Below are 23,293 nucleotides of genomic sequence, written 5' to 3'. Positions count from 1 at the left end.
ATATGTTTATTGTAAATCCTGTAGGAATAAATGTACATATTAATCAAATGAGCTGATAGTTATATTTATGGGAACTCTGTTAGTTAAATTCTTTCCTAAGGAATAGTCTATAATTGAAAAGTCTAATAGAATCCTAGAAAATAGTGATGGGAAAGATGCATTAGATCATGTAGATATTTTTTTTCCCCTCCTGGGCAGAAAGTACAGGATAAATCCTTTCGTTTCTGTCCAGTTTTCAATTTAAATTTTAGAAGGGATGGAACTCACCACTTTTCTTGGAAATGAGACTACGTCATAACAGATTTCACTGTCAGGAAATTCCTCTCCACTCTGATACTCAGATCACATGCTCTTTTTGTGTACTTAACTCCACTTTTCTCAATAACAATTCTATGACGCATTTGATTCAATTCATCCTTTTCCTTGCCTATTTCAAGAAGACAAATTTTACTTTTAGATTAAATATGAATCCCTTGAAATCCCATTTAGTTGTCTCTCCAGTAATATCACGAACAACATAATTCTACACAAATTTATTACTGTATGAGGGAGATTACTGAAGTTGCTTTAGGAAGTATATGTATTTCTCAAATTGCAGGGCCTTATTTTCTATGAGTCATATTTCCACTATTACTTTTACACTAAGGGTCTTTGCGGCATTATCGTCTTTGGATTCTTTTCTCCAATTTCTATACCAAGTTATATATATTCGTTTGCTACAAGTTTCTCCGATGCTCATCTTCTCATTATTCTTTCATATTTCTAATCTTTCCAAGTCTCTTTAATTAATGCCTCTGGTTTCCTTTTGGTCTAAAACTTATTTTGTAAACTAAAAATGAATTTCACTAATGTCTAATTTTATCATTGTTTTCTTAACCATTAAGTACACACATGCAACACAGATGTAATAATCTTTTATTCTTTTATAGTTATTGCAATTTCACAACTGTATAAATTCCATTAAAGCTAGGAAACTTTTAATTTCAATATGTGAGATCATAATGTATACAGAGCTGCCATAAGGTATAAATTAAGCCATGTAAATACATAAATACACATATACATTCCAATAACACTTTGCAGAGTTCCAAGTGTTTTTTTTTTAAGCTACTGCTAGATGTTTCAAAACACAGCATAAAACTGCTCATCACAACATCCCTGTGTGGTAACGACAAGAGTGGAGTGGGACTGGGATGAAAGGCACAGACTTCATTACAAGACCCAGCTCACTGTGTGAATAAGTAGAGCCAAATTCATGAGCACTGATGGTTCAAACAGTAATGTGGAGGTGCTGATCTTCTGAACTGAATATAAGAAATAATAGTTAACAGTATTTATTCAGCCTTTACACGATACCGTACTGGATGCTACCCAAGTACAAAAGACCCATTCAGTCATCCCAAGAGGATAGGTTACATATAATCCCAAAGGCAAGAATGGGCAACTGATGGATCAGTTCTCCTGTGGCTAGATGGTGTATCGCATGGCCTTTATGTTTAAAGAGAATGCCAACTTGGTGGCTAACACAGGTGATCCCTGGGTTTGGTCTTACATCAAACTAAGTTTTCAGCCTATAGAATTAAAGCACATTAAAAGCCAGGGCCTAATTAAAATAAGCACTATGCCGATCAGCTGCAAAAAAGGGGCTGTTAATAGGAATAAGGGCCTTACAAGTCAATTCAACACCTTTCTCAAAAAAATTTTAGATTGTTTAATTACTTTTCAGAGAAACAAAAAATGCCAACCACCCACTGACAATACCCCAATCACCCAACATCTAGTCAATGTACAGTTCTCAGCATTTGTCTGCGAATTTTCACCTTCTTCCTCCAGAAGTGCTCAATTTTCACTGCCAGTGTTCTTGGTAGATTCACTTTTCACTGAAAAACATAAGCAAACATACAGTCAAGTGTTTACACTGTTTCTGTTTAGCCTGTTCTGTTTTTCCCTCCTCTCTCCTCCCTTCTGATGCATACCAACAGCACTGCTCATGGGGAGAGACAAACCATGTCATGTCCCAGGCAGCTGGGATATACAATTCTGGCCACAATAAATAGAGAAATGATGTCTGAAAGTGGCAATTATATTTTGTGAGGTAACATCCTTCCTGACTCTGTGGAAGACTTGGGAATGGTCACTTCACAGTGTGGTTATGATCCCATTCTCATACCATTGAATAGATCACTATTATCACATAGGCTGGCCAAGTGTGGTTGGAATAAATTTTTCCACGATTTTTTTTAAATTTAAAATTGAGGGTCAGTATATGTTGAGTGAATGTGGGCTGACAGAAGACCAGCTAATCGCCATCTCCTTCCTTTCAGAGGAAAGAAGACTCAGAGCAGAAATGGAGCTCCTTTAAAGGAGCTGTCTTGACTAAAGCAAGACTATGATTCACTCACTAAACTTGAGGATAGAGACTAGACCTTTCCTCTCTATGTCTATCCCCCGCAGCGTAGTATGTTTGCTGAATCAATATAAATGCAGGTCACTCTATCGTTTAGTTTTTTTTTTTAATCATTAAAACAGAAAAAGTAACTAATCTATTTACTTCCTTGTACAGTGACACTAAAAGTAATAATATACAAAAACACCATGAAAACTAAGGTTTTACAGATTATTATTGCTTGAGGCTTATAGCCATTTATCTCTATTGTGTAGATAAGGAAAATAAAACTCAGAGAGGCAGAGTGAATGCTCAAGGGCCCACAGCTAATTAGAGCTGATGCTAGAACCATAAACTTGGATCTTGCTGATGGTACCTAGATTTAAGATTGTACCATCAATCAAACTGAATCCTTTTTATGAGTAAGGCATTGACAGAGGTTCCATCCAGATTTCTGTGGAATTTTATAAACTCTAGCAGTGTCCTTCAAGTGTCTCCAAGGTATCACAAATTAGTTGTCTTCTCCTCTGGCTTTCTCTGTACTTTATGCAAAATCTGTGACAGCACCTATTGCACTATAAAGTTCACACGTGTGTTCTTGTGTCTGAGATCCTCCCCATCCCTCACCCTCCTACTTCACACACACACTGAAGGAGGAAGGAAGAAAAAGAGGGGTGAGGAGGAATGAGGGGAGTAGAGAGGGAGGGAGAATGGATGAAAGAGGCCCAACAAGAGACTGATGTATGAGAAGCTGCTATGCCAGGTATTTTCACTAATTCAAGTAATCAATTTTGAGTTGGATTCCTTCTCAAAAGGCAGAGGCATTTTCTAATTTTGAGTTATCTTAGAACAACAGAGAAATATGTTTTGCTGATATTTTTAAATTAATAGGGCTTTGTACTATTTGGCATTGCGGTTTGGGGAAAACTTTTCCCTTTCTTTGCTTACTGAAGTTGCCCAGTTTTCTTCTTTTCATAGAGTTCCATTCTTTATTCCTTAGATTGAAATGCAGAGTGTTTTTACCAAGGTATTTAAATTTACCAGCTAACTTTGGCAAACAAGGGCCTGTGAAGCAAGTTGACACCATTTTCAGCACTTCTCACTGGACTTATACAAGATGGGTGATCTGCACTCTACATCTCCAATCTAGTGGGCCACCTTAACTGCGTAACCTTTTACAGTCAACCATTTTCATTCCTTAAAAAGCAAAAAGCAAACAGAACGTACCTACTGCCCATCAATATAGGCAGACTTTTGAAAAAATAAATTATGGCAATCTACAATCATAACAAACATTGTAACAACCATCAAGTGTGGAAATGACTGAATCTCTGCCCAGAAACACATTTTCCCCAAACGAGAAGAGAGACACCTTGTGCTATGAACTCAAGATGAAAATCCAACTTTTTTGCCTCTGGAGAGGGAAAGAATTTCAAGGCTTTCCAAAGAAAATGCCCTGTTCTTATATAACCCTCCTCCCGCAGTAAGGGACCACCCCGCAGAACATCCAATTCTCAATCCAATATGAGAATGTACAAAGAAACAGACACCTCGAAGTGCTTACACAAAGAAATGCATGGACAGAAAGAGCTGGCATTATTTTTAGAGTGTGTGTATCTATGACGTGACAACACTGCATGGTCCTTAAAACCCTGTCAGATGCTCCTCAGTTCTTTGCTACAGCACCTCTCCATGACCCTCTACACTGAAAGCACTAGTATCTTGTGCCTCCTGTAAATAAGTCAAACATCATATAACCACCAAAAAATAGCCAACTTTACTTAATAAGGTTCCAACTACACTACAAAAGCGGCCTTTTCTTTTTGCTTAGGTACAGGAAGCTTACTTCAATGTGCATTCCTAAACAAGGTGAAAGAGGAGCTGTGTGTGCTGTGTTTATTGACACAGACGATGTTTGCCCTGGCTAGTAACCCACATTGCTAAACAACTTTCCCTGAAACCAACATTTAGAGAGAGAGCAATACAAACTATATTCAGGAAAAAGGAAGGCTTTACACAGAGTGAAACTGCTCATTTAAAACCAAAATTTCTAACTAAATTTGATAAAATAAAATCGGATATTCTCAAATTGTGAAAAATATAAAGTCAAGAATTAAAGATTTAGAGGTCCATAATTGATTATTAGAAATTTCCTGTTTGCTAATTAAAAATCTAGTTTCAAATTGTGGCACTGACAAAATTTTGGCCACTTTGAAAAAAACATTTCTCCTTTAACTTTTGCCAAGAAAAAAAGCTATTATACACATGTACAGAGAAAGAAAAGTTACTGCCTGTTAGAGTCTATAATGCTGGTGTAATAAAACCTAAACCACATATTTCAAATGATATTAGTTAAAAAAAAAAAAAAAAGAGTTCAATTCAATCCACGGATTCTACGGTTCTCTGGAGTTTGTTCCAATGAAACTTGGCCTGTATCTGTAATTCTTTGCTGAAAGTGATATCTAATGGTTTTGAGTTCAGATGAGTAACCTCTCTCCTTTTTTAAAAGTAATTTCTGAATTGTATTCATCTTTTAGAATCTGCATTTAGAAAAACAATTAGCTTACTTTTATCAGTAGTTGCAAATATGAATGTCATTTTATATACTAAACTTTTACATATACCATTTCCAGTTCTATTACTTCCTTCCAAATTCCATTACTCACCAAAGAGGGAAAAGTATCCACTTTTAACGAATCACAAAAGCGCCAAGCAATATAGCCAAGGAAACAAAATTAAAGAAAATAAAAGCAGTGGGTTTAAAAAAAATGAGATAAAGGGTCACGGCAATGGCACTAGCTTATTCTAAATGCAGTTCAAATTTTAAACAGAATGGTCTTTGCAACATTATCCTTTTCTATAAGGTAGGATACTAAAAATGTTTTGTAATCCCTCATTTTAGGAATCTTTAAAGAAAGAGTTTTAACAAGGGAGTAAATTTATCTGATCAAGAACAGACTGTTACTTAAAGACTATTAGCTTAACAAAAGACAAAAATACAGAGAACTCCAATAAGGCAAAGAATGTCCTTTTATAGCCAGACATTCAAACTGATTCATTCATTTCAAATTGATATTATAAGCTTACATGCTCTCAAAAAGGACAGAAGCAGCAGCTAATTCATTTGGTTCTTCATAAGTATTAAGTGTAGCTATAGAGTAAATTCAGTTAAGTGTGCAAATACAGTGGGAAAACACCTATCAAGAAATAAAGACAGTCATGTAATTGCTTCAGTTTCACTACAGTTATTCTAAGTGTTACAGGAACAAATATATACTTACCTTGGTGAAGAATTTTCATGTCTTTACTGGATTCTTTTAATACCACATGTAATGTTGGGTACTCAATGATCACTTTGTTCCTCAAATTGTCAAGGAGGCTTTTGTAAGGATCCAGTTCATAATAGCTTATAATAAAAAAGTAAAACAAAAATAAAAACACTCTTAATATTCAAAATTAGTGATAAATAAAATGTATCAGAGTCCCTTGCATTAAAAAATTTTAAATGGTGATGACATTAATTCAGTAGTTACTTCCCTATAATATACTAAGTTTAATACCTCTAAGAAAACCAGGTAAAAGAGCTATTATTATAGAGGTTCTAAGCTAGTATCAGATCAATCATCAATAATATTATATCAAATAATTTGATATTAGGAAAGTTCTAGAACAAGTCATTCGTTTTCACATCAAGTGAAGAATAAAGAATAACTTTTATATAATATCTATGTTTAATGTGTCATGAATTTTTCTTGGATAAAACAATGACCAGTTAAAAATTCAAATTCCTCAAATATATTTAGTTTCAGCCTTAAAAGAAAAACAAACAACCATTCCATGATAAATAATTTCTAGTAACAAATGGTGGTTAAATAATTGGCTACAAAATACTTTTATAAAAAGTTAATTCTAATTATAAATAGTTTCCAGAATGTATATTGCCATACAATTAAATTTGGCCTTCCTTTATTTTGAAATTTTAAAAAACCAGGTTTGGATTTCTGAATGAGGCAAAAGCACAAAATTTAAGAAATATGGAGTTTATCAGTCATGGTATCAGGACATAGCTGTCAAATGTGTCACAGGTAATTAGATGCTTAATATTCCTTAAGGTATGAAATTCTCAAGTCATTACTAAAAAAAAAATTCGAGTTGACTAAAGATACATTCCTCTAACATTCTCCCTTGCTTGCTTTCTTGGGTAGGAGACAAAGAGGTGGAATTTGAGCTAGCTCACTAGGAGTTGCATATGGGAATGTGTTGGCATGTGAATATCACATCATGTCAAAGAGGAAAAAGTCGAGAACATGTTCACCAGTGTACTGCAGAAGTTCAACTTTTTTTCTCCATCTCCACCAATGACAGATGATGTTCACATGCAAAACAGACATCCCAAGAGATTCCCAGCCTAACAGCTGTAACTCCATCCTTTTCCTTCCCACTCAAGAAAGCACACTGGAATATAAATGATCAAGACTGAGGTTATCATCGTGATACATTTGAATCTGCTGTAATTTTGTTTTGAGAGTAAATCATTCACAACCCTTGGTATTTCTTAGTTACTAACAAATTATTTGCACCATAACTTGCAGCTGACTGAGACATGTAGTACGCCTATTAAGAACTCCTGGTGTAGTGATTTCTCTATGTTCTAAGTTTGTCCTGTGCAACAGTTTTCAAATGAGGGAAAACAGAAGTGCTTAACAAAATGCAAAGCCAAGCCTGCTATAAAAACTGATTTATTTTTAAGAAGTAGGTGACAAGTGAGAGAACAAATGTAAAACCAAAACTTTACTTATGTTTGTCCTACCCCTAGAATTAAATTTTTCATCTTTAGAATCTATTTTTATGTTGAAAAGAAACTTGAAATGCAAAATACTCAGTTTTCCTAAACCAGCCATGCTAGTGCCCAGAGGCTATAGAAGGCATAATTCTTTTCCTTGTGTAATATAATACAGATGTGCTTACAATACTTTAAAAGTGGTTCCAGCATCCAAGGATTAAATGCGTCACATCTTTTAAACATTATTTCCCTTTGAAATGAGTAGTATTTTTTAAAAAGTTAGCAGTAATTATATAAAACAGAAAAATGAAATTGAATTAGATATTAAACTACAAGAATAACTTATAAAGTAAAATATAAAATGGGATACATGGGGCCGGCTCTGTGGCCAAGTGGTTACGTTTGCACACTCTGTTTCTGTGGCCCAGGAGTCACCGGTTCAGATCCTGGGCGCAGACCTACATACTGCTCATCAAGCCATGCTGTGGTGGCATCCAACGTAGAACTAGAATGACCTACAACTAGGATGTACAACTATGTACTGGGGGTTAGGGGAGGGGGAAAAAAGAGGAAGATTGGCAACAGATGTTAGCTCAGGGCCAATCTTCCTCACCAAAAAGCATAATAAAATAAAATAAAACAAATAAAATAAAAATAAATAAAATAAAATAAAATGGGATCTAACTAAATTTTTCTTAGGAGAAAACAAAATGAATTCTCAAATAGGAACTTTTCAAGTAGCATCCTAGAAACATTTGCCGTAACTTATTTTTGGTGCATTTTAATTGAATCATAGGCTTCTATTAGGAGCCATTTCCCAAATAAGGGAATGTTTTCTACTTATTTCAGTTTTTGTTAAATAATTTTCAGTGTATACTTAACGTTTTAGGCATTTTATTTCTTTTTATAATATTAAATCTTCGTCAGGCTTCTCTAGATTTCCAAAGCTGAAACAATTAAAAAAAATTCTTCAAAAGCCATATGGTAACCAGAGCCTAATATTATTGCTGATACACTTCAAAATATGTTCCTAGAAGAGGCATGTATATTTAGAGACATGTAAAAATTATCATGTAATAAGTTATACATTATTTCAATCTTAAAACTATAATGATGACACTTGTTTAATTAAAAAAACTTTGGTTCCTATTTTATGTGCCAAGCAGGCACTGCACAAAGGACTCAGGATGCAAAGATTTATAAGCATTTATAATGAATTATTTAAAAAATACTTTATTCAAATGCAGTGAAAATCTGGTATGTTATGTAGTTTTGATTAGAATCACTGAATTTTATTGAGAGCTTACTCTAAAATGTTGCAAACTTCTAATCATGGCCTTATTGCTATTAGTGCCAGTAAGCTTCTAGGCCTAAACTTTCTAGTCTGTTAATTAAGAGGTCGGACTTCACTAGATAATCTTTTAGCTGAAATTCTGTATTTCTTTGATTTTTCTAACTGATGGTTACTATTAGTCTATCATTAATATCTGTCAGTGATTAGAAAGTAAATTATGTAAACCGTTTATAAAGAAAGGCTATCAAACACACACGGGGTAACACTGTGCGGACTTGGCATTCAGTTAATTGAAGCAGTAACTTTCAGTGGTTGCTTGGGTTTGGAGTCTAACCCTCTGAGTTAAAAGTACTAGCTCCATCACTCACGGATCTGTGATTCTGGACAAGTTACTCAACGTCTCTAATCCCTAGTTTCCAGGCTTAAATGGAGATAACGACAGTATCATTTCAGAGAGTTATGGTGAGGACTAAATGACAAAACATAGAAACTGTTAGCTCATTTCCTTAAGCCATGGACAGAGTTTTACATTTGCATTTACCTAAAATAACACATCCTCACGGAAACTTTAGTTCAGCACAAAGTCATTGAACTTCTTTAGTAACAAAGAAGGGCACTGATTACATAAGCACTGAAACACATATCTGCCTTTTTATGCATTTTGCATTTTAAATGTAGCCTTACAACTTTCAGCATAACCTTCAAACCATTATTTTATATCACATTTACTTCTATGAGGCTAAAAGTAGTTTGAACGTTTCTGTTTCTGTTATCTTGAGGCAAGCTGTAGAGTCCAGCTCGGCACTGCCTCAAATGTCTAGGCTTTAGCTCCTCTGCAAGCCCTTAAGTCAGTGAATCCTAAAGGAGAGCTTTATCTTTCTGAAATTTTCACAAACTCTGGTATTCCCATTAGTAGAATAACTCTGTTACCATAAGACAAACTACATAGGTTTGGAAGAATTTAGATACTAACATTTGTCTTTTACCCTCAGGGACCCTCTCAGACATTTCCTCTTGTTATTTCACTTGCTGACCCTCACAGGCTGGCTAGTTGACCCTGCTCCAGGCAGCCTCATGGGGCATTATAAGGGCAGCATGGCTCAGCAGGCTAAACAGGTGCTATGCTGACTGACACTATATAAATAAAGTTGTCTTGATAGTCAAGGGTATGCTTTTAATCTTGGCTCCAATACTAACTTTCAAAGAAACAGGCCAAGTTCTTGAACTTCTTTCTCTGCACTTTATTATTAGCAAATTAGAATTTTACAGAAATCCTAATTTGCTCTCATAATTCAAAAGGAGACAGAGAATTAAAAAAAAAATCACAAACCACTTTATTTCCCATCTGATTACTGATACTCCTTAGGATAATCTCCCATTCCACCTCCTAAAAAATACTGACACTAAATTTGAATATTCTCCAAATTTAACAATCTAATAGTAGTCCCTAGGCCACAGAATTTTTCCACTATAAAACAAGGTCACTGTATGAATGTATGATCACCAATATCCCTCCAACTCTAAAATTCTATAAGTTTTGATATTTACCTGTCAAAAGTAGCGCTTATCCTCTATTCTTAATAGTTGTATTTATTTCTCAATCTAGGTTTCTCAGTTAAAAGTGCAACTAAGTGATTCCAAATGTACAAAGGTGAATCTTTGGCTGTTTAAAATCATTAACCTTAATATAAATCAATTTATTGTTACCTGTTAGCTAAACATTTTTAAAGTATGGCTCATCCTGGCATAAGTGAATTCAATAAGATTCCTGTATCAATTATAAACTAAATACTTTATATTCACGCTCATCAAATTCCTTTAAAATAACACAAACTTAAAAGAACTAAACTTATTTTAAGAGTAGAAAGAGAATGAATTAAATGAACAAATTGGCTTTCAAAATCCAAATGAGAAGGAAGAAAGAAACCAGATTGTTAATGAAGACCCAGAATTAGAGGGAAAAAAGATACGTGAACTCAAACTAAAACACAAAAAACCAAACTAAGTACAGGGTCAGAGAGTTTTAACTCTTCTGTTTAAAAGAAAAAGATTTTATTTAAAATTTTTCCAAATAATACTCCTGTGTGACAATTGTTGGAACTCATACTGTCCAAGTCACAGTAGAAACAGATCTTGTCAAAGTAAATTTTTTCTTAATCTCTCTTAGTTTTCATATTCAGAAAAAATACAGTAATTGAGTTAGCGGTTTGCTGCACTTGGTCGTGGGACTTCTATGTACCCACGTAAATGAGGACTACTCATGCTTGACATGGGGCACCAACCATGTGTTACATAGTGCAGACATAGCCTCCATTCAGAAAACTCAGTTCAGAACTGCACTGGTAGAAAAATAATCCCAGTCTAACCATGATATGAAAGCTATGGGACGTGGTGAAATAAAATGATCAATTATACATTATAAACATGCTTTAATGTGGGCTTTCCAAGGCTTTTACTTGTTCTAGATGCCATTTGTTCAGTCTTTTCTTAGCCTCACTGGTAAGTTCAACTACTTTTAAACCTAGAGGCTTGGGTTCCAATCTTATTACTGGTCTTTTTGAGCTGTGAGGACAAGGGTACTCAGTTTTCCTCATCGGTGTAATGATGGAAAGGATATCTATTCATCGGTTAGCTTGTAAAGTTTAAATATAAAGGTGAAAATGTTTCTAAAGTGAAGCTTGCCAAACCAGTATCAGTAATAAGATTTTAGACTCCAAAGGTAATTTAGCACCTCTAGTAGGGAAATGACATACTTGTCAGGAATTAAGTTCATGATCTCTGACAAGACTAGTTAGGAGACAAAGAACGAACTTTGTAGACAAACAGACCTAAGTCCAAATCCTGGCTTTGTAACTGTAACTTGGTTTCTTTGGGTAAGTCACTTTCTTAGAGCCTAAGATTTCTATATTGTAGTGTTACTTATGTACCTCATTAGAATTAATGCACATGAAAACGTTGTAAGCAGAGTGCCTGGAACTTATTCATTAATTAATTCCTCAAATATTTATTTAGTGTCTATTATGTAGTAATATACTATATAAAGTAAATGAAATATCTGAATCACCTGGAAATTTCAATTAATCCAGTCATTATTCCCTCTGAAGAGTATATAAAGTTGGTTACAAATTATTATATAACATAACCAGAATGGATAAATTTAGTCGATTAACATCAAGTTGAAAGTTAAAATATATTTCCCAAGGTTTTAGAAAAAACTCTCATTTTTTATTTCACATAATTCTCTTAACCAATAATCAAAACAGTATATATTTGAAATGAGATGATTACTATGGAAATTGTAGGCTTATAATCTGCTAGGAATTTGACTATCATATCACTTTGGATCTACTCTTCAGTACAGCCTCTCAAATTAAAATTCTCAAGTTCACAGCTACTGAAATTTCAATAGTTGTGTTTGCATCTGTCCTGTAAACACTTCACTAGCTGAGCTTTAGCTGCCCTGAGCTAAGTTTACAATTCTTATAAAACTACTTCAAGCAGAACATCACATATGAAACCCATTCCATCAGCAGATGTATCATCTCCAAGATGATAAAAATATTTAGTACTCTGCTCTACATATTTCCTTTATGTGTGTGGACATTCCTCAGGTTGATTCTAACATGTCTAGTCCTCAAATGATTCCTTGCTTCCTTTGTTCTAGAGTCTAGATCCAAAATGTGGCCAAAGGTTAATACCATTTTGAGCACGTACTCATCCTGATCATGATTTAACTTTGAAAAACAATCAACAATCCTAAAAAGATATAACAAAGAATCGGGGTTGAGTTTCACATAATCTAAAAACATGCATTATGGTAGTTTATGGCACAGAGAAGTATGTGCTATTTCACAAAGAACACACCAAGGATTTTGAGGCAGGCCTAGGTTTGGGATCTTGGTTCCAATATTTAGTGGTTATAAAGCCGAAGGCAGTGCTCTCTATGTAATTATAATATATTTAAAACATATAACATAATTATAATGTATATAAAATGCTTAACACAGTACCTAAAAACAGTAGGAGGCACTCAGTAAGAGGTTGTCACTAATACTCATGTTCCAGAAAGACATCTATTGGCCTCTAGATTTAACTTTGATTTTAACTCACTCTTGCAGCAAACATTTTTTTGTGTTTGGGAAAACTTATTCAGGGTCCTCACACTTTTTGCTTATATATAACCTAAAATAATTTTAGAAAGCAATGATATCTTTGTACATTTTTAAATAGACATCTAAAATATCATTTAAAATCTTTGATCACAAGTTTAAATAGATGCAAAGAACGTAATTTATGGTGTAGTGAAATACTGATGATTTTAAATGAAACTGTTACATCACTCTAAGTAAATCCACTAGAATCTAAATACCATGGCAATTTGATACCAATATCATCCCTTCAAAAAACCTATGAACAAGCTCTTCCTTAACAGTTAGAAATCTTATATGATTTCCTTTTCTCCTGGAATTTGTATTTCCATTCTAATTCTCCAAAGAATTTTATCTTAAATAATACATTTACGCTTGAAAATCTTTTACTGATTACCTTCATAATTCTCTGTAACAAAAATGTGTACATAAGCTAAAAATTTAATTTTATTACTATGACCTTAGGGCTTTAAATGTTAAAATTTTTCTGGATTGAATAATTTTAATATTATTAGTATAAAATTGACCAAAACAAAAACATACTACAAACATTTAAAGTAAAATTTTATTGGGAATGCAACTCAATGTGATAGGCAAGCACTGAGGATGGCATCTTCTACCACATGCAAGTTTATTACTGATTCTTAACTTAAGTGATTTTTCCCCATTTATCTCTGTAGTACTCATTAACAGAATCAAATTCCAAAAGGAAAACAAGAGAAAGTTTAAGTAAGCTCATCTAGAGAGCACACTGCTGTTACTCACTAACCCTTCCTTCATCACAGTTATTTCCAAGTGATCTAACTAAAAGGCAAAAATGGTCTCTGGCTATTCACATAAGACAAGGCATCTGAAAGTAGTTAATGCCGTTCTTAGAAACTCTGGAATTCCTTTAATGTTCTCTGACAGATATTTAACTGTGTACCATTATTATCAAAATAATCTTAACTTTCAAGATCTTCAGCTTTCCAATAGTAGGACATTTTTAAAAATCCTAACTTTTAACATACATATTATAAATCTCCTGTTTAGAATATCTTCAAAGTATATTTTTCAATCATTCTCTGTAAGCCTGAAGCAAGACCATTTAATTTTCCATTTCTAATTCAATTAGGCAAGGGTACAGACTACTATCTTTAAGGACGTAAAAATTTGATTAAAAAAATTCATCCCAGGGGCCAGCCCCATGGTTGAGTGATTAAGGTTCCACGCACTCCACTTTGGCAACCCAGTTTGTGGGTTCAGATCCCAGGTGCAGACCTACTCCACTCATCAGCCATGCTGTGGAGGCAACCCACATAAAAAGCAGAGGAAGACTGGCACAGACGTTAACTCAGGGCTAATGTTCCTCAAGCAAAAAAAAAAAAAAAGAGGAAGACTGGCAACGGATGTTGGTTCAGGGCGAATCTTCCTCATAAACAAACAAAAAAAATTCATCCTAATATCAAATGACATATTTTTTTATACAACTTCAACAATTCAACTGAATAAACATCTATAAAGTACTTATTATACAGAAAACATGTTAGATACTGTATGAGATCCAAAAATGTCCTCCAGGAGTTTACCATCCTGGCCAGTGTTTCTCAAAGTGAGATCCCAGGCATAACTTACATCAGGGTCTCCTAGGAGGCAGAGATTGTAAAAAACACAGGTTTCTGGGTCCTATGTAAGAGTGACTAAACCAGAACTTCTGAGGGTGAGCTGCAAATCTACATTTTCAACAACTATCCTAGATGATTATGATAGGCACTGAAGTCTGAGAAGCACTCTGAGAAAAGAAGAAATACAGGTTAAATAATCAGTCAGGGAGATGTTTATGGTAAGGGAGAATAATTGGCCAGTAGGGGTATGGGCTATGTGAAAAGCCAGGAGGGATTTGGCAGGACTATGAGATGAGGCAGGCAAGAGACCAGGCTCTTAGAATCAGCTAGGGCTGAGAGGTGGTATCTTGCAAGCAGAGCTGAGTGTCTAGGAAGTCAGAATCTGAGCAAGTAACATGAAGTGGGAGGTCAGCTCTGCTGTAAGGTAGAAGAGGGTCTTTGCTTGTTGGTGGTGGGTATTAGTGAAAGCCAAAAAGAGGTCAAGTGGATCTCACTTGAGGCCTTTACATAAGCAAAATCCATTTTTCAAAAGGGCATAGGAAAAAGTATCTCACCTCCTAACTTTACTGTAAATGATTTTTAAATATTTCATGTTACAGGTCCAAAGAAAGTAAAGTAACCTTAGTTTTTTATTTAAAAAACATCCTCTCAGCATGGAAATAAAATCATCCAAGAGAAATAGTTCATACTTTTGTTGGTTGCTTTTCAAAAAAAAGTTCCAAAATTATTAACTACAACCAGCACAGCAGGAAACAACTAATAGAATCTGTACAAGTACAATAGGGTAGTACCCCCAAGAAGAGTAATAATCTTCTGTGATGTTCATTAAATCAAAGCCTAGAAAATGGTTTAATTTGGCTTGGGTTTAAAGTCTAAATTCTTGGCTTTATATGCCAATCTTTGGAAGTAGAGTGAAGGCAATTGGTATGAGCTTCCATCAAAAAACGACAAATCTGCAGGGCCTGCTGCCCATGGCAGAGTGGTCAGGGTTCTGCAGGCTCAGTTTCTGCAGCTGGGTTTGTGGGTTTGGATCCTGGGTGTGGACCTACTCCGCTCATCAGACATGCTGTGGAGGCATCCCACATACAAAGTAGAGGAAGACTGGCACAAATGTTGCCTCGGGGCTAATCTTCTTCAAGCAAAAAAAAAAGAAAAGAAAAAAATGACAAATCTGGCGTATCTATGCAAAGATGCCCATGCCTTCCGTTAGACGTCTGTTATGCCTTATGTATTACAAACATATCTATTTCCACCCCTAGACTGTGAGCTCCTTGAGGGCTAGTCTTTAGATGTATTTGTATCCCTAGGGCTTAGTACCGTGCTGGGACATGGAAGGGGCTCAATGAATATTAACTGAATAAATGAAAAATATAGACGTGATCAATCAACTCATTGATACTTTAGGTCAAGTTCATATATCAAAAAGCCTGTCTTCTGAGCAGGTGCTACTTTTTCTGAAGGAATTTTAAATTATACCAGGGAATTTGTTATAATCTCTCTCTCATTTTATATATTGAGAATTGAAGCCTCCAACTGGTTAAATGATATGAAGTCACAAATGACCAATAAAAAAATCCTTTAGAGCAGGGATTGGCAAACTATGGTCAGTAGGCCAACTCCAACCCACTGTCTGTTTTTATAATAAAGTCTTACTGGAACATAGTCATACCCATTCATTTATGTATTGTCTATCGTTGCTTATGTGCTACAAGGGCAGAGTTGACAATCGCAACCCACAAAGCCAAAAATATTTACTCTCTGGCCATTTACAGAAAAGTTGTTTCAATACCTAGCACATAGCAGGTACACATACATTTAACTGAATTAGTACACTACTTATTAAAAAATTAAGACTGAATTCCTACTATGGGAAAGTCACTGACTCAGCATTGCAGGAAATATAAAGACGAAGATGCTTAAGGCAGTCACTGTCTTCAAAAGGGAGTTCACCATCATATGGGATAAATTTTATTGGGATAACATATAAGACAGGATTGTAAAAACCTATGAGAAGTACAAAACATTTTTTGAGGCTCAAAGGATAAGGAAATTACATCCAGTTGAGGGGAAGGCATTGGCTCCACTGTAGACAGTGATAAATAAGTCTACTCAGAAGAATGGAGAGGAAAGAACATATAGGAGACCCACTATGGAGGCCAATCATGTAAGGCAAGGTGGCAAGGGAGAAGTGAAAGATGGCTCTAAACAAGTCTACTCAGAAGAATGGAGAGGAAAGAACATATAGGAGACCCATTATGGGGGCCAATCGTGTAAGGCAAGGTGGCAAGGGAGAAGTGAAAGATGGCTCTAAGATCTTATGTCTTGCTTACTAGAAGAATGACAGTGCCAATAACAAGGAATGGGTATCAGCATTTGTTGACTGTTGACTAGATGCCAGGAACATAATCAGCCCATTTAATCCTCATTTAAAACAAAACACACAGATATACACACACATCAGGAAGAAATGGATGTGGTGTGATGAGATCTAGACATGTTGAGCTTAAGATTTAATGAGATATGAAAGAGAAGAGAGCTGCAAACCAGGATTTGGAGCTTGGGAGAAAGGCTGAAAATATATCTCGATTTGGGAGTCATTTATACAGAAATAATAGTTGACAACATCTTAAATAAACAAGCTCCTGAAGCTTCGTATTCTTCAAATATCCGATTTATGTAAAAAAAAAAAGTAAACTAAGATGATTGGGTATCTGCCCCCTTGTGGCTAGTAGTGAGTGGCCTGTTGGGAGTACAGCTAATACTGAACTTACTGTACTGCCCAGAAGTACAAGGAAGCATTTGGCTGAAAGAAGTTGTTATTTAAAAAAAGTAACGCACAATACAGTCAACTGCCAGCCATAGTGAACTTTCTGTTTTAAACAGATTTTCTCTTCTAGTAAGAAAGTAATTTCTAGGATTAAAACAACAACAAAAACTCCTATATTCATTGAGTCAATTCTGCAAGATGTTGACCTGAATGTTACAACTTGTAATAGATGAATCATAAACATTTATTGAGAGTGATCTGCTGCTATGTGCCAGGCACTGTGCTAAGTAGCTGCCATGCATCATCTCAAAGTAATCTTCACAACAATGCAATATCGTTTCAGTGTTGATTCCCACTTTCAGACGGGAAAACAGAAGCTTAGTAACTTTCCAAGGTCTGCATCAAATTTATAATGTTATTTTTGACTTCATAGAAAATCTACTTTGATGTAGGTTTTTGCATAAAAGCAAAAAGATTATTTAGAAACATAATGTGGGTTAGGTCTCAGAATCAGTGACTTAACAAATTTAGCATCTGTAATGGTGAGACTTTTGGTCTACAAAGACTTTTTGTCTTCTTAACGTAAAATAAGGTCTACTTCTCCACAGATTATGTATTCTGGAAGGATAATATTACTACTTCTCACTGAAATATGATATAATTTCACTCTGAAGGAATACTAATAATAAAGGATTAGTACAGGAAGTCCATCCTTTTTGAAAATAACGTTCCAAAAAATGATGCCACTTCTATTTGAAACTCAACATGCCCTAAGCCTCCAGGCTTTACTTGCATCTCTCATAAAACAGATCCATACCAGGAACGTCAGTGACCCTTGCTTCATATCTGTTTTCGCCACTACTGTACGCTCTTCATTCTTGTATGGTCATACACTGCATAAGAACATTTCAGTCAACAATGGACCGCATATACAACAGCGCTCCCAAAGATTAGTACCATATAGCCTAGGTGTGTGATAGGCTATACCACCTAGGTTTGTGTAAGTATACTCCATGACGTTTGCACAACGAAAAAAGTCACCTAACAAGGCATGTCTCAGAACGTTATCCCCATTGTTAAGTGATGCATGACTGTATAAACCCCATTTTTTATTTATATGCCTAAAAGATTAAATGTGCTTAATTAATGGTTTTTAAGTAAATTTGGAAAGAATCATCCCACAACAGCTTAAACCACATTTTGATCAAAACCAGGATCTTATATACACATCAAAGAAGGAAAGTAAAATTAAAGAATAGAAAATCTATCTGAACTTGTTTATGGAGAATAAAGGATTCCATTAATAAGTAAAAATAAAATACAAGCCTAAAATTTAACAGATGTGGAAAATTACAATTGAATGGACAGTATCAAAGCTGGTGTATTCTAAATTCTTCATTCAGTGATAACTTAAGGGAGCAGCAATACAATGGCTGCCTCTTACAGTGCCCGACATTACCAATATAAGCTTTTCTGCTTTAAATCATTAATTTACTTTCTGAGAATAGAAAGCTGGTAAGAAATGACGTGGCAAGAGAGTAAGTGTGGACTTGCTAACATAAGCACCTTACATGAAGTCCCCTCCACTGGGAATGTGAGTTTCAGGGGCAGGAACTGTTTTCCTTACTGCTATCACCCTAATGTCTAGAACAGTACCCAGGCCATAGTGGGTACTGTTTGCTGAATGAATAAATGAATTTACTTAAGAAGTCATATTAGCTTTTATAAAAAGACACAAATTCAAACTCTGTATTCTGGAAAGAAAATTCCAAAATAGATCAGCAGCAAATTCCTTAGGATTAGACATGCATTCTATGATCACCTAAATCTAAAAACAACAGCTGTGTATGGGCAAAGCTAAAGCCTGGGAAACATTCAAGATTGCTCTAGCTGGGGCCAGCCCTGTGGCCCAGTGGTTAAGTTCACGTGCTCTGCTATAGCAGCCCAGGGTTTCTCTGGTTCAGATCCTGGGCGCGGACATGGCACCACTCCTCAGGCCATGTTGAGGCAGCGTCCCACGTACTACAACTAGAAGGACCCACAACTAAAAAAAATATATACAACTATATACTGGGGGGATTTCGGGAGAAAAAGTAGAAAGAAAAAAAAAAAGGAAGAAGATTGGCAACAACTGTTAGCTCAGTTGCCAATCTTTAAAAAAAAAAAAAAGACTGCTCTAGCTGAGTAGGTGTATCAAGAGACAATTGTCATAAACCCTCCAAGAATGGAAAACATCACCAGTGAAAATTGGCAACATCAAATGTTTGGTAAAAAGACTTTATTCTGAAGTTACTGAAATGCTATAAATCGTAGGATACTTTTAAAATCAAACAGCCACAAGGAAACTACATGTTTCTGCCTTCTAAGCACTTTTGAGGAAAGAACAAAACTCTCCTATTTAGCATGCTTATCTTAAACTAGAAACCTAACATTTTATAACCTATGATAATCTTACTTAGATGTTGTCTGAATGTACTTTCCTTTAATAATACAACTTGTATTAAGTATAAATCAAATCATCTTAGCCTATGAATGTACTATCTGGAGAACACATAGGTTTAAAAATCTTTAATTAAAAAAAACAAAATAAAAATCTATTTCTAAATGAATCTCCATAGTATCTAATTTCATTATTCATGACTAGAAAATACTTGTAAAACTGGGAAGTTTTGTATAAATTAGGATACCTAAGTCTTGAGACTGACTTAACAATTATAAATATAAGGATGTATCTTACTCCAATTTGGGTCCACCTTCAGGATAAAAGCTACCTCAATTGGGTTTTTGACGTTATTATTGCCTAAAAGTGATGTCATCACTACTCAAAGTTAAGTATGGTGGCCATTTTTAAATCCAAAATTCCAGGACCTGGGTTGTAACCTTCCACTTCTTCTTTGGTAGTATTCTCATATATCATTGAGTTCAACTAAACAACTCAAATGGGGAAATCTGAATGACAAGTTTCCTATGTAAATAGGATAAAGTCAAACTCCTTTCACATTACTCAGTCTACCTCAGGTTTAGTATCAAAACAGCCTATTCTAGGTATTCCTTAAAGTCAACGCCACTCAGCTTTTACTTTAATTAATCCATCATTCCTTCCCTTACGGGGATTAGGAAGGTTAACCCAAGGCCCAGCTTTGGTCCCCTTTGGGTTCCTAAAGAAAGAAGGTCATAAAATAAGAGAAAATAAAGGATCTTAAAGGAAAATGAAGCAAAGAGAAGTTGAGTGTCTACAATTAGGTCACGGACCTTCATTTCAGTGTACTTCTTTGATCGTTTTTTTGTTCAGGTTTACCCTCTTGGTTCAAAGAAACCGTACCAATCTGACTAGTATCCTCCTGTGTTCTGGTCTCTATGTATCCTGATTTCTTTCTATGCAACTGCATGAAATGGTTTTCCCGATTGTTCCCTTTGGATCATGTCATGCTGTAGGCATTGCCGCCACGGCCCTAGAAAACCCTGGTCTGCCAGGACAGGCTAAGATCTCCACCCCCTTTGCCTCTCCGTGGATTTACAGAACACATTTCCAAGTTAAAAATGAATGCGATCTGGGCCCAAGCAGTCCGTTCTATACAATAAACTTTAAAATACTCAGTATCCTATATTTACCTTTTATCACATAAAATTTTAGTTTCCTTGAATTTTGGAGAAAGAGGATATTTTGCCAAAGAGTCAAGTTTGACCAACTTAGTGAGCTGGCGCATTTCTTCACTGGCTACAGACCAGTTTGCCTTGACTTAAAATGGAAATACAACAAACTTTCCCTTTTAGGTAATGGAGGAAATAAAAATGGAAACAACAAAGAAATAAAACAAAACCATAACAAACAAACAAAAACAAAACAAAACAAAAAACCCAAACCTTTTGTTCTTAGCAGTTGTAACAAAATGATACAAGTTGCTTTCTTTAGCTTTAGTAAAGAAGTTTTAATTGTCTGGCTAACAGATTAGGTAAATAAGGTGAGAATGGTCAAGTCAATGCCCAAACTCACCAAAATAAGTAATTTAATTCTGTAAAAGCAATCTGGTGTATCAAATACAGACTTATTAATCAAAAAAATAGAATAAAGACTCCAATTCACACAGCCATTAAAATAGTAGCCAGTGGCTACTATTCACAATTATTCAAGGTCAGATGTACATACAAAGGAAATCATGAGGCAATCAGTTTTATTCTCCCTGCTGCATTTAAGAATAAAACTTTCCTGGGGGCCGGCCCTGTGGTGGTGTGGTTAAGTCCACACGCTCCGCTTTGGTGGCCCAGGGTTTGCTGGTTTGGATCCTGGGTGCGGACATGGCACCACTTGTCACGCCACGCTGAGGCGGCATCCCACATGCCACAACTAGAAGGACCCACAACTAAAATATACAACTATGTACTGGGGGGATTTGGGGGAGGAAAAGCAGAAAAAAAAAAAAAAGAGAAGATTGGCAACAGTTGTGAGCTCAGATGCAAATCTTTAAAAAATAAATACATAAAAATTTCCTGAATAAAGATGGATAGCACTTCTACTGTCTCCCTTCCACATTCCTTCTGGAGCCATTTCTATGTTATCCTCACAGTGGCAATCTATGACAAGGAGTTGGCAAGTGCTCAGAGTGGTACAGAGTGTTAGAATGGCTGAACATGACACTAGGTTGTCAGGAGAAGACTGGGAGAGTACATATTAGTTCCATGGCCCAGAGGAGATGAAATGAGACAACTATCCAAAAAGCAACTTCACTTTTCATGAAAACCCTCAGAGGCGTTCTTCTGACAGGCTCATGAGACTGAAGCCATAGTATATTCATTAAATACGCACTACGGTATGAAACACAAATTATATTTACATGAATTATCTAGATAAAATATGGTGCATGTTAAGAAAGGAACTGATTTTAAAAGAGAAAACACAGATAATAAAAGAAGGAAGAATTATTTAATGAATAACCACAGGTAAATTCCAAAGGAACAATGCAAATTTCTTTGTTTAAACGTGAATTATATGGAATTCACTTTAGGATTTCGCTAAACAAAACTGAAAGAATACACCTTTTACACCAGTATTTCTCATTAATTACATAAACGTTTGATTATCAATTTTAGAAATATTGATTTTGGTTAACACGGATTTTGTAACTCTATGTACCCATCTTTGCAGAAACCACAGAACTTTCTAACCTATTCTCATTTAGGACCCCAAGTCTTTTGGGGGAGGGAGGGCAGTTAAAGCATGATCTGCATGTAAATACATTGAACTAAGAAGTTTAGGGAAAGGACTATGTGACAGAAAACTTGAATTTGTCATCACTGAACTGTGATCAATGATATGACGCTGGGAGTACTTGAGATATGTTGGTTAAAAAAAGTGGTCAAGATTTGCTGTTTAGATCCGTTCTTAGCTATGAAAGTCTTAATCTTATATGTAGACCTTTTGTAAGAATTCATTTATCTGTAGTAGTAGCAACAACATTAATAGTAGTAGTAGTAGTGATAAAAGAATGCACTTACCATGTGCTAAATGAATTATCTTAATCTCTCACAACAATCTTACAGTTATTATCATTCCCATTTTAGAGAATGAGGAAACTAAGGCAAGTGAGGCTATGCAATTTACTCAAGTTAACGTGACTGGAAGCAGGCAGAGCTGGGATTCAAACCCAGCTCTGCTTTCACAACTTGGACTCTTAAACCTGTAAACTATACTAGCAAAGCAAATCAGAGACGAGACTGATCAGATCTAGTCTGAACCAGATCTAGAAGTTTGTTAAGTAAACAGGGGAAAAGCATCACAGGTCTTAAAAGATCAGTGTTTTGTAGTTCAGCATGCTGACACATAACTGGCACTTCAGCAGACTTCGCAGGGACGCGCGGAGATCGTTAGTGTAGTCTATTTCATCGTCCCATTCACAAGGGAAGAGAGCCCAGCGACGCTAACTTTCTCAAATCATATGGTTTGTTAGAACCTGGCTCTCTTCACATTTCTATGCAGTTTTCTTTCCACTGCAATATGTGCAATGGTCAGTTGATCACATGAATTCAGGTAAAAACCTGAACACTAGAACTCTGTTGTAGAGAATATTTCTTGAAATAAGTTAAAATGGGATTTTATGGGGAATCTTTTAGTTGCACATGACGTTATTTTAAAATATTCTAACCAGGGTGATTTTTCAATTGAATTTATCCTATATTATGATAAGTGTGATTATTTTAAAATTTTAGTTTGAAAGTCATATTAGTATTATAACTGGCTACTTAAGCTAATCAAGATACTTAGTTACATTATAGAATTAGCAAATATTTAAAGAAATGGGGAGGGAAGCAATTTT

The 23,293-nt window shown here is 35.3% G+C and overlaps 1 protein-coding gene across 1 annotated transcript in view; it reads right to left on the bottom strand.

The window, feature by feature from the left end:
• Nucleotides 1-898: 898 nt before the first annotated feature.
• The window catches only part of ZNHIT6 (zinc finger HIT-type containing 6), a 54,983-nt gene continuing 32,588 nt past the window's right edge, over nucleotides 899-23,293 (bottom strand). Inside the window, exons 9-10 of the mRNA XM_008516955.2 lie at nucleotides 5,668-5,792; nucleotides 899-1,880 (exon numbers count right to left, since the gene is read on the bottom strand). Coding sequence (XP_008515177.1) covers nucleotides 1,840-1,880; nucleotides 5,668-5,792 — 166 coding nt within the window. The 3' untranslated portion in view covers nucleotides 899-1,839. The remainder of the gene's footprint in view (nucleotides 1,881-5,667; nucleotides 5,793-23,293) is intronic.

Source organism: Equus przewalskii, chromosome 24, assembly GCF_037783145.1.
Source record: "Equus przewalskii isolate Varuska chromosome 24, EquPr2, whole genome shotgun sequence".
Classification (NCBI taxonomy): domain Eukaryota; kingdom Metazoa; phylum Chordata; class Mammalia; order Perissodactyla; family Equidae; genus Equus; species Equus przewalskii.
This window is presented reverse-complemented; position numbering and strand designations above follow the sequence as displayed.